The 12,946-nt window shown below is 38.9% G+C and overlaps 1 protein-coding gene across 2 annotated transcripts in view; it reads left to right on the forward strand.

The window, feature by feature from the left end:
* The first annotated feature begins 458 nt into the window (after window positions 1-458).
* The window catches only part of BTLA (B and T lymphocyte associated), a 28,288-nt gene continuing 15,800 nt past the window's right edge, over window positions 459-12,946 (forward strand). For both annotated transcript variants that reach the window (XM_077883779.1, XM_077883780.1), the window contains exon 1: window positions 459-773. In XM_077883779.1, coding sequence (XP_077739905.1) covers window positions 686-773 — 88 coding nt within the window. In that variant the 5' untranslated portion in view covers window positions 459-685. The remainder of the gene's footprint in view (window positions 774-12,946) is intronic.

The raw sequence follows: 12,946 nt of genomic DNA on the forward strand, positions 1-12,946 counted from the left end.
TAATATTACCTATGATCTTGTTCCATTGATATCTATCTACAGATTAAAGACACTTGTCCTTCCCTCATCTGTTGAGGAAGTGCTTCCTGTCACTCATATTCTCCATAACCTCAGATAAATCACTGGTATAATGACAATAAGCATTCTCATCTTGCCATGACATGATGTTTAGGAAGAAAAATCTAAAAGCTTTCACATAAAAGAAGTTTCATAATCTCAAGCTATGAAAAGGGGGAAAAAGGCATACTTACCATAGGTACTTTTGGCCATGAGTTCCCAGCCCTTAATTTGACTAAAATCTCAACCTAAAGATTGCAGCAATATAGATTGCTTTAGAGTGTGATTTTTCATGTCACTGAACTTTGACTAAGAAAAACCTCAATGTGGGGCAAAAAAAATGTGGTAAAGCGGAAGGAGAAGTTAAGGACCGAGCCGCTTTGCACATTACAGTGCTTGAAAGTGAACAGCCGATTTGACAAGAAGCAAAACCACAGAATAGAGTACACGTCTTTCTGTTCACTTTGTTTCATAAGCCATTCAGGCGCTTCCTACCTCCTCCGTGCTCTTCTCTATTTATTTCACAGATGTCACTGAGGTAGGTAACGTGGTTCAATCCTGAAGAATTTAAAGGAGGAAGGGAAGTCTTCTACATGTGAAGATATTCCATCCCTGATATGCACAAGAAATGAAGACGTCACCTGGCATGCTTGGAATTGGGAAACTCTTTTGGGTGTTTGTCCTAATCCCACATCTGGCCATCTGGAGTATCAACGGTAAGGCCCTTACGTGGATAGTCTCTTGTTTTATTTCCCAGGGGGTTTTGGAGGACATGTTTTTGCTTGCAATGTTAGTAGGATGTGTTCTTTTATGTCAAGTGGATAGTGGTAGATAAAACCATATGGTAAGATTCTCTCACTGAGCACATTCTAGAACATCAACCAGATAAGAACATGATTTTCAAGTCATGGCTTGGCTGATCTTCTTAATAACATATTCTGACAGTAAGGAAAGAGAATTGGGCGGACATTATACATAAGGTACCAATGTATCACTACCTGAAGCAAAAATGCTCTGAATGCCATCCTGATGATGACTGATTAGCTTGTCTTTTTGAGATGGAAGCAAGGAGAGTGCTGTAGTGTTCAACAGGGTGGGTGTTAGACACCTGGGATTACACCGGACTCTGTGGTTACTCTTGAATAATGTCACTAAATAGAATTGTGCTATTCCTTAGTGGGGTGTGTGCCTGGAGAATACTGAATGAGAAAAAAAGCTTAGAGATCTAGGATCCGAGCATTCCGTCATTGTTTCTATTAGACTGAAAGGAAATGGTTCCTACTTAGGTGTCATGTGGCACAGAAAACAGCTTGAGGTCTTGAGGTCATAGATTATGCGTGGCCACCTCTGCAAAGATTTTATGTAGGCAAAAAAGCAATCTCTTTCTTCTGGTGAGTCCATTTACTCCCTTACATGGACACAGGGGCCCATCTATTGGAAAGACTAAATAGCTAGCAGAAATTTCTGATTTTCTCAGGTCTGAATTCTAACATTCAGCCTTGTTGTCCCCACAAACACACATTCTCTAATCAGTGTGTATGTGCTGTGGTTTTTAAATCGGAAAATGTGGTGACCAAAATCCTCTAGAATGTCATTCTAAGTTCTGGAACTGTGTGATTTGGAATGTGTCTTCATGATGCTAGGATGGCACACAACCAGGTTCAGAATAAAAATCCCCAGTCACCTAAGCATTTCTGTGTGTGCAAGTAATTTGGTACTACGTTGATGAGGTGCTTAGATGACTGGTGGGGTTTTTCATTTTCCATCAGACACCCAAAATCACACAGCTTATAACTGGAGTCAAATATTAAATAGAATTCATACCAATTTGAAGAGCACATAAACTATCCTCTGTGAAGTGGAGGAAAAGAATTTTCAGAGCTATAGCACACTGGGAGCAACTTCTATTGCCTCTCAGTGTGTTTCTAAAACCAGACTGGAGGGTTAGGGCTGGGTTCATTTACTGACTCTGTCACTTACTGTGTGACCTCGGTCAAGTTTCTTACTCTCTCTCATCCTTGGTTTCCTCATTTGTAAGATAGAGATAATAGTTGTACCTAAAATATGGGCCTATTGTGAAGACTCTAAGTGCAATAATATGGGTGAAGTGCCTGTTATAACAAGTGCATGTAATAAAAACTAATAAATGTCAGTAGTGTTTTTGCTAATTATTATTTCCACCAACAGCCCCCACAAAATTCAGTTAAATGGGAAATAAGTGTTAATACTATCATTTAAAATAGTTGAGTTAAAAAAATAAAATAAAATAATTGAGTTTTTAAAACTAAAATATGAATAAATAAAATACACAATACAGTTGACCCCAACAATAGAGAATAGAATTATTTGGGAAATGAAATGGAAAGCCTCAGACAAAGTGCCAACCAGGCATATTATAAAGCAGATTGAAGCATTACTTAAATTAAATTTAAGATTTGGGTTGAGATAAATGTTTGGTGAGATTTGTTCTTACAGATAGCTGATGGCTCCATTCCTTAAAATCACATTAATTTTAACCTATTTATCTTGGGGATTTCCTGTGATTTGCTTAATTACTGAATTCATTACATTGGCACAGTTCAAAATGCTTGAATTTTTCATTTTTTTAATTTATAATTTAGTTTTTCTTTAATCCTTGTAGATTTTTTTCCGCTTTACTTAAAAGCAATATGAGATCTGTGTGCCTCTTCCCAGGAATGAGGCAACATCTATCGTGAAGTTGGAAAATATGTTATGTTCTCTACAAATTTCTTGCTTAAGGTCCTCCTTTATAATAAAATTATATTTGCTTGCTTTTTGTGTTTCTTGAAACAACCTGAAGGAGCTCTGCCCCTTGGTATCTGGCTATAATTTTGATTCCTGCCCTGATGAAAGTAATAAAGGTGTCAGTACCTTCCCTTCATGGGCAGATGGGCAGACTATACTGGGAAGACCTAAGCTGCAAGTGGAAATGCATCACCAGGAGCAGCTCCAGCTGCAAGGCTTTGGACCACTTGTTCAGTTGAGGATCAACCAAGGATTCCATCTTCAAGCCGGCAGGAGTATTGCAATTAATGTCTGCATACTACTTGGCATTAATATGATCTGAAATGAAGGCGGTAGGAAATCTTTGACCACTGCTTATTGTTACAAAAAAAAATCCTAATCTGGTCTAGTACCAGTAGACACTTAGAGTTTGGCTCCATCAAGAACGTGATAGTTAGATCTGAGTCTCCCCTCGGCTCTTGTCTGTGTCCTTTCTCCTTCATTGTGATAAGTCCATTTGGTCCATGGTCCCATACCCCACATCCCATTCAGATTGTCACTTCACCAAGAACTGGCCATATCCTTGGATCAGAGCAAAAACAGGGCAGAAAATGCTCTGCACCTACCTACCATTTTTTGAGGTTCCTCTTTTGTAACACAGCGTCTTTATCAGGCTTATTTCTATGGCTCTCTTTGTTCCTACTGAAATGTGTACCTGGTATGCTAGAGGTAGAGTTCCATCTTCTGCTAAATGCCTGTATTGTTATTACAAAAACGCCTTCCACAAAATATGAGTACCTTTTATATAAATTCTAGGAAAACATTCTGCAGCTAAAGGACTTCCTGGATTAAAGCATAAAAAGTTTACCCGCTGTGCTGAGAAGAGCCTTGAATAGACTTTTCTAACTCCAAGGAGCTCTTTAATTAATTGTTGCTTCCTTTCTCATGCTATCAAAATTTCCTCTATTGCAATCTTGAAGTCAGATACCATTTATCTTGCTTCACTGGGGCTTTCCTACCTAATTTTTAGTATTTGTGAATTTCGTCTTTACTTAAGAGTTCTGAATTGTTGAAGGAAAAATGTTTACAGGCATTCATAATCAAATTAAATCATTTTTTTGCTGTGTTTCTTGGAAAGGTAGTGGCAGAGTGGTTAGGACTAGGGACTCTAGAGCCAGACCACCTGGATTAGTGTCTCATCTCTGCCATTTACTGTGACTGTAATCTCTCTGGTTCTGTTTCCCCATCTAACCAACGAGGGCAATATTGACGCTGATCTTATAGGGCTGTTATATTAAGTGAACTAACTCTATAAGACATTTAGAATACATTAATTCTAACCTTTATATCTTGAGGATTTCCTGTGATTTACTTGATGCATCATTAAGTGCTGTGTTACTTCAGCTAATAATTTTTTTTTCTTTTAGTCCAAAATTTAATTAGCTTGATAGTTCCCTTCAAGTAGGATTGGGAGACCATCTCTCATTTGGGGTTGAGAAAAGTTGTCTATAAATAACTCTTGATATTATTGGCTACAATCATTGGCAACTACCAAGAAATAATAGCAAGGCTTTGGCCCTCATATGACTTCAGTTACATTGCCTCTGCAACCCATTCTATCATATGCACCTTGCTTCACTTTTCTAATAGTCTCCATTCCCTTACCTCAAAATAAACTCAATATTACCCACCTACCCTTTCATGGTCATGGCCTCTGATTTACATGCTCATCTCTACAGAAGAAATTATTGTGTGCAGGTGTCTGCTTGTGGCACATTCAAGACCATCGTTCTTGAATGCTCAGAATCTGAGTTTGTCTAATTTGGGGTTCACTTTGAACAGAGTTTGAGAGAGTGTCAGAGGGCCCATCTAGGCTAGTCATAGGGAAACCTCAGGTTTAGCTGGTGGAGCTAACTTCTCCTTTTCTCCTTCCTGTTAGCCATATTTATCTTGTGAACACAACCTGGAACTCACATATGTCAGTGGCAGCTCATTGTCCAAAAGTGGCTATAAGGCAGGCTGGGGCACTTGGGTTCTAGCTGGGAGGCTGTGGCCCTATTTTAATTTCCTTCTACCATATTAAAAGAGGAGAATTAATTATTGGGGGACAATTGACAGTTTCTGCTTACATGGATATTGTTAAGTACCTTCTAAGGCTCTGAAAAAACCAGTGGATCTCACTGGGATCTCTGTGGTAGAGTGTAGTAGGAAGGAGAGGAAGTACCTGGGAAAGAAGTAGAAGTGGACTTTCCCTGTGTCTTTGAGGTAACACATAACCCATGCTTACCCTGAGCATCACAGGTAACCACATTATCACTAAAGGTAATATTAAAAATACTTATACTGATTTCTGATACAGTGACAATGGCTCTCTTTGATGCTACTGGCCACGGCTCCTAAGGTATGCTGTACTTTTTCTTTTTCTGCACTACTTTTCTTCCAGAACACAATGTGATCAAGGTGGGGGGCCTAGCATTTCTGAAGAACAGCCCCTCCCCCCCCCAGTAGCAGGCACTCAAAGTCCTCTGGAAATATAGTCTACATTGTCAAAATGAGTCATTGTACCTTAGAGCTAATTAAACTGGCTAAAAACGTTTACTACGCCACAGAGAGAATTGCAGAATTGGCCAACAAATACTCTACTAGATACTCATTCTTATTGATAGGGTGGGCAGGACTCTGCCCAGAAATGGAACATATGTGAATTCTTTGGCTGGAGAGACAAAGTCAATGACCAATAGGGTAGAACCACAAACAGACATCTTTCACTTGATAGCAAGAAGTGAGAAGTACTGAGGGAAAGCTTGAAAAAGTATCCAAACACAAAGGACTTTTACTTCCCACCTTTGACCAAGGCCGGCCTTGATGATTAGTATAATACTTTTATTTTTATTTATTTTTTTAGAGGGGTGAAGGGGCAGAGAGAGAAAGAGAATCTTAAGCAGACTCCATACTTAAGACATGGGACTTAATCTCATGAGATCTTGAGATCATGACCTGAGCCAAAATCGAGAGTCAGATGCTTAACTGACTGAACCATCCAGGCGCCCCCAGTTAGTATAATTCTGTAGGATTTCATCTCTCATACAGACGGACATTTCTCTATGGGATATACTGCCTTTTTGAAGTCTATTATATTTGTTGGCCAATGTATATACCAGTCATCATGCATCACTGCTGATTCTTGACCCACTTGGGAATAACTACTCAGAGCAGAAGCACTTGAGGTGGACCTCCTAGTTTCTCTTCTGTTTCTACCACCTGCAGGCTTTTCTCAACTGCTGTGTCACTTCCCTAAATTCATCTTAATAAATAATAATAATACCTGTATCTTTTGTTGTTTATTCCAAACCAAACGTAGAGCTAAGAACTCTTTCTATGTGTTCTCATTTACTTCCACAACTGCTCTGACAGATAAGAGCTATTGCTTTGGAGTTAGCCAGGCCTAAGCTCAAGTCTCGGTACTGACTTTGAAGTCCTATTGGCTGGTTGTCTTTGGCAAGTGGCTTAGCTTCTCTAATACTTGGTTTCTCCAACTTAAAAATTAAGATAATAATTGTAAGTACCAAATAAGATTTTAAGGGTCAAATGAAACAATATATGTATGGTACCTAAAAGTGAAAAGCACATAATAAGAACTCAAAAATACTAGTTATGTCCCTATCTTCCTCCCATCAGGAGGATCTGGGATGGGTAGGTTCTGCAGCACTTTGATAATGTGAGGTGCTGTGTGCTTGTGAGCAAGTGACAATGAATGTGAAGCGGTGATTCTGGAGGTGATTTCCTGAATGTGACTTATGCTATCCCTGTGCTGCCTGCCTGACCTGATAACCACTAATGCTCTCTGTGGGTCTTGTCTTCTAATATCTCAAGGAGAGCAAGTGGCACAGGTACTGTGTAAGCTTTGCTGACTGTTAGACAAAGCTATGGCAAATACTAAAATGACTATTTCAAGACAAAACAATTTTAGACTTATCCCAAACTTGTGTAAAACCAAGAGATACATGGCTTAAAGTCTTACATTGCTCAATTAAACTAGATTGAAAAGATAGTCTAGAAATTTTCCCCCAGATAGTTATATCACAGAATGAGAAATTCTAGCCCTAGAAGAAATTGCCTCAAAGTGTGCTAAATAAATACCACATGAAAGCAAACTTAAAGAAAGTTTTCAAATACAAGCATAATGAGATTTTTAAGGAGGAAATGGTAGTAGAGATGATTGTGAAAATCCTCTCAAATTTCTCATTTCTTGTCCTTTGTATTTTAAGCAAATGGAATGAATTCAGATTTATAGTACGCTCATTCTTGTTGTGAAGTTAATTCTTTAATCTTTTCCAGTTCCATTTCTGCTAAAGGAACTGTATGTGCATGAGAATCTTTCTCTTTCTCTCTGTATGTGTGCAGGCTTGCACATGTGTGTTTAGATAAGGAAGAGATGCCTAACCCTGTCTAAAGACCAATTATCAGACAATAACCACAGAGAAGATGAAAAACCTGAACTATTATTTCATATTAATTCTATGTCTTTGATCTATATTACACGGCATGTTGTTTGTCAGGTAGACATACGTATCTTTCATCTCATGGTAGGGACTGAGACTCGGTCAGTTTTCATTGAACCCCTGAGACTGTGACACAGGATTTGGCTTAGATTACCAACCGTCAGTCTTTACAATAGAAGCTCTGTTCTCTGTTGTAACATTGCATACATATATCAAGTTTCCCAGGTATTCCTAGCACTTCTGGGGATATCCAACTTACATAGTAGGTTTGTTTACCACAGAGTAAAAGTAGTAAGTTTAATCCACATTACATCATACATTAGATTGGCGGTGTCTGTATGTCCACCACCTTCATCTCATGTCACAACATTTCTGATTTTCTGAGTCTATGCCAGCTAGCTTATGATGAGCAGTGTGCCACACGGGCTTCCTGATGCTGTGCATGTGATTCCTAATGTGTCCAGGTAGATGTCCTTCCAGAATCTTTGATGTGTGATTACATGGCTGCTATCGCTGTGTGTGAATTGGCTTTGACTTTGTGCAATCCATTGCATCAGGGGGGCCCTGAACAAAAACCAATTTGCAAGGCAATAGATATTTGCTTTCCTTCCCTCGTGGTCATCAGATCTCCCCTGCTGTCCACCATCCTGGCCCTCCACAGTAAGACAGATTGTACCACTGGCATCCTCTGAAGGCTTGTTTTCCTTCTTAGTCTGAAGACTCCTCTCCTTCTGTAGCCTCCTCACCATGTATCTGAAGTTTTTGGGTTCTTTGCGTATTGGTCTCTCACATTCTCCTCTGACAGAATCTAAAAAATCCTACTTCACGCCACAGAAAATTATTGATGTATTAATATCTTTCATGATCACTGTAGTTTTCAAAAATCATTTATTGACACTTTTATGTTTAACCCTATCTTAGTTCAAATTAAGGCAGTCTGCCTTCATTACAGTCATTCATTTCTTTCAGTAAATGTAACTATTGTGAACTTTCCATTCACGTGTAAGAATTTTTCAATGGAGCAAGAGTGAATCTCAGTTGAGATTTTCCTCATGGTGCCTGGTCTTTAAAAATAAGAAATAATTGTACTTCACATATGATTCATATTCATGAAGCTTTTTTTTTAAGAGCTAATAGGTTTTAAAATTTTTCTACCCTCCCTGACTCCTGATGGTATTTACACCTGCAGGTACACTTGCTCAACTGGAAGATATGGGCCATTGGAGTTGTTTGTGGCTGGCATACCTTTCTGATTGGCTGATCCAGGCATCTGGATGATCACAGAGTAGCATTTGTTAAATATTTTGAATATCACACCTGAGTGGACATAAATCAGGCCTTCCCACACTATATACTTATAAGGTCTGGTTTTTCTTTAGTGGTTATAACTTAACCACTCTGGGGTATGTTGAGATGCGTACATTCTTCACTTCAGTGCCCTGTAGACCACCTTGGTGAGAGCTCAGAGGTGTCTACTCTGCTCCCTTAGTGCATAGAGAGCATTATTAGTCAGAGTTGTGAACAGGAAATTATTTTCGTCCTGAGCTCTCTTTGAAGTCTCAGGCTACATCAGGCCTTCTTCTTTCATACTAAGTTCCTGCAGAGACAAGTACTATCCTATCCCATCAAGAAAGTTGTGAACATGATAGGAAGACAGATGCATAAGCACATATTTAATTATAAAAGAATGCCACACGTCATGCAGAACAGCGTGGGACATTCATGGAGTGTGACGGGGGGGATGTCCAGCAGACTTGGGTTACTGGAGGGTGGGGGAGGGGTGGGTTTGCCAAAGGAAGCAGGGACTAAATTTCATTTGATGAATTCTGGACATTTCCCGCAGGCTTTGAAGAATCTCTGAAGGGTTTTAGGCACAAAATCCTGAGACTGGATTTCCATTTTGAGAATGCAAACTGTGACAGTGATGTGGCAAATAACTGGGGTTGCAGGAGGGGGGCGGGACAAGGCCAAGCTTGGAATGTAGGAGACTAGTTGGTGGACTGTGACAATAATCCACATGAATCAAAATAAGACCCAAATTAAGCCAGTGTCATGGAAATAAATTTGAAAGATATTTTGGATGCTGAATCAGTTCAACTTGATGACTGATGGAAAGGGGAAGGAAAGAAGGGAGAAACCAAGAGGGCTCCTGTGTTCTGGCCCTGTCAAAGGTAGGTGATGGTATTGTGATAATAGAAGGTGGAGCAGATTTGCCCTAGGGTGGATTTGGGACTGGAGGGGATTCACCCTCTTTCTTGAAGCCTTTCCAGATTGACCTAGCCAGAGGGCTCTTTCCCTCTAAGAAATTGGAAAGCTCTGAGGGATTGTACCTTGTTTAAAAAAAAAAAAAAAAAAAGAAAGAAAGAAAAAAGTCTGAAGGGAAAATTAAAGAGCAATAGAGGTCTCTTTTTGCATTCCCTTTGCATTAGAAACTGTCACCTTACTAAGTAGACATAGAGTGAAGGCCCCATCCCTGGGACATTATATGTACAGAATTTAAAAACAAATAAAGCTACTTTTAATTATCACCTCGTGCCAGCAATTCTGAACAATAGCAGCAATAAAATACTCCTCCTCCTAAAAATATCTTTGGTCTAAATTCTAAATAATTGCTATAGTTACTGCTAGATTTTAATGATACGTATGTTAAGTTCCAAATTAACACATTTTAGTACTTCCCTTTTGATAAACATTGCATTCTACACGAAAGCTAACTCAGAGAACTTCCCAGTTACAGAGTTGGCTCTGGACACACAGATTCTTGTATTTGTTTCATGGGTAAATTTATAATGTTCAGAATCACCTGAGCTTGCTCCAAGCAGTTTGGGTCTCTGATACCTGTGCCTCTACATATTCCTTCATTTCAACATAGATTTTAAATAAATAACACCGCAGTGACCATGCAGCCAAAGAAACAGAATGGGAGCTGTTTCATCGCTTTCATTCTATGCAACCACTTTGAATATTTATTTGTTTAAAATCTAAAAGTGAAGCAGTACAAACTGTGCGGTGTAATTTGTTTTCAGGTATGAACTTCAGCTTTGAAGTTTTAAAACTTCACGTTTTATTGAATAATTTCCATATGACTGAAATGTTTTCTACTATTTAAAGTGTTATTTTAAAATTAAATGAATCAAAATAAAACTTCACATTCATGGTACAATTCAGTAATTGCCTACATTGTATCTTTTGTAGAATTTCGGTTTTCGTAAAATTCATTTACTAGTTACTGGAAAATTATTTATATAGACTACGATATATGACTAACTAAAGGATCAAAGTTCACACTGTTTAAGTAGTTACCAAACTATCAATTAAATAATTGTGTGCCTTTTCCCTTTTTTGATTCTAAAGTTTTAAAAATATTTTTAACATGCATGGTTTTATATATGAAGTTCCATGAAAGGAAATATTCACTGTCTATGTTTCTTTTCTGGCCATTTTATTGTTTCAACTAATAATCTCTGAAAACATTTTTCCATAGAGAGGAGGTGATTGTTAGAAATGGTGCACTCTGAGCCTCAAATATGCTAGACAGGTCCTCGTCATGGAATATGTGTGCTGTAATAAACAGTCATGATTTTCATAAGGAACTTTAAAATGTGAGTCTTCCAAAACTTCGAGTGACTTAAAAAGGGATAGGGTACTTCATCAGAGGAAAGCCTGAGGATAGTAGAGGTTTCATCCTTCTTCTGTGTATGTTTATTTGAATTACTTTTAATATTGAAAATTCCCCACCATAAGCTATGAATGTTTGAGAACAACAGCATGAACAACTAATGTTGGCTGGTACATCCATCCAAAAGCAACTGTGATCCTCACCTCTCTTTAGAACATGTTCCTTTAACCCCTCAGGGCAGCTTTTGATTTCTTGAATGCTATGAAATAGCCATACATAATTCAGGACAAGCAGCCAAGTGTCAACATTCCTGTCCCACGAGGAATTAGAACTGTGCCATTTAGCTCTGTGTAGCATTCCTGCACTACAAATATCCGTTCGAGTCTCAGGGGGATGCGAAATGTTAATACCCTCTTTGTACAAAGAGCGAGTACTCTTGATGACTTTTAATGCCTGTTGGCAAGCCTTCATTCATCTAGTCATTCCTCCATTCAAGAAAAATCTCTGTGCCAGACAATGAGACAGCCAGTGATCCTCACCCTGCTGATAAGAATATGCAGGAACCACAGCGATGTTTCCATAATGCCATTGGGAGTTGGTGATATGGTCAGGACCATCAGCTGACTCTCCTCCTCTCCACCCCTGCTCTGTGTGCTCCCCCATGCACATAGCCACATGGGCTGGGACTAGAAGGAATGTTCACTCGTGCTACTAGCACTGGGTGACAGACTGATGGCTAAATGGAAAGGCGACACAAACTTAGAGCTGGTTTTATCATGTCAGTCACACATTGCTAGAGGTGAAGTTGTGGATGTGTTTGTATAGGGGGGGAAGGTGGGTAAGAATTTTTCTATTTTCATCCTGTTTTACAGAGATTGAAGACCAGTGAGACTAGGTGGCTATCTCAACATTACATGACGTGTTAGTATTTGAGCAACCATGTTCGAATGAATATTCTAGTTTTTAGCTATTTATGTGACTTTTACAAATTTCCCAAAAGAATCAGGCTCTGTATTTTCTCGTGGTGAATAAGTGAAATTTAAACATGGCCCACCTAATGCTTACTGCATTTATTCTGAAACAATCTCTGGTCTCCATGCCACTACATGAGCAACCCATGATCCAAGTGTGTGTCAATTCCCTGAATCTGCCATGAGATTCCTGGCCTCTCTGCCTTTGCCCTTCCATGTCCTGAGTCTGAAAATACGTCCCCTGTCCCATTCACTACTCTATCAACGGGTTATGCATTCACTTAGGTTCAGCTCAAGTAGAGCTTTTCCATTAAGCCTTGTCCCAATAGTCCCAGCTGAGGTTAGCTCTCTACCCACCCAAGCAGTTTGCACCACGTTATAGTGTCATTTCATTCTCCCATCTGTCAAGCGTCTTTATCTCCCATTAGAAGGCAAGCCCTTTGAAGGAAGACATCATGTCTTACTTATTTCTATACCCCCTAACAACTGTTCAGGGTCCCTCTGAACCCTGCTTTCAGCTCAGATAAATTTGAAGAGAAAAAGAGTGGTAAATAGTAAGTTTGTTCTGGGAAAGTGACTATGTTAGTTAATTCTTGTCTCATCCATTAAATGCTGAGCTCCTTGAGGGAAGGAAGGTCTTTGCTTATAACTATCTCATTGTTTTCCACGATGTTGGCACCAATTTCTAGGCCCCATAAACTCTGACTGACTTATACAAGTACATGAAAAGGGAAGTTAGGAGGCTGAGGTAGTCTATTAACTTTAGGCGGAAGAATGGAGTTCTGGAAATTCGAATTTCACTTGGCTTTTCTGTTTCTGGTCTCTTCACTTTCTTGTTGTAAGTCTAACCACATCCAGGTGTTATATTGTTAGGCACTTCCTTTTGGTAAATCACCCTTTCTCTTCAAGTTTTTGAAAACTTCATCCTTATAACTTGGCTTTTAGCTTGCTTTCATTTTTATTTTGAATTTTTGGAAGTGACAGAAACATAAGTCTTAAAGTAAACTTGTTTGAAGTTTCAATGCATTTATAAATATAGAAATACTCAAAAG

This window comes from Canis aureus, chromosome 35 (genome assembly GCF_053574225.1).
Source record: "Canis aureus isolate CA01 chromosome 35, VMU_Caureus_v.1.0, whole genome shotgun sequence".
Classification (NCBI taxonomy): Eukaryota; Metazoa; Chordata; class Mammalia; order Carnivora; family Canidae; genus Canis; species Canis aureus.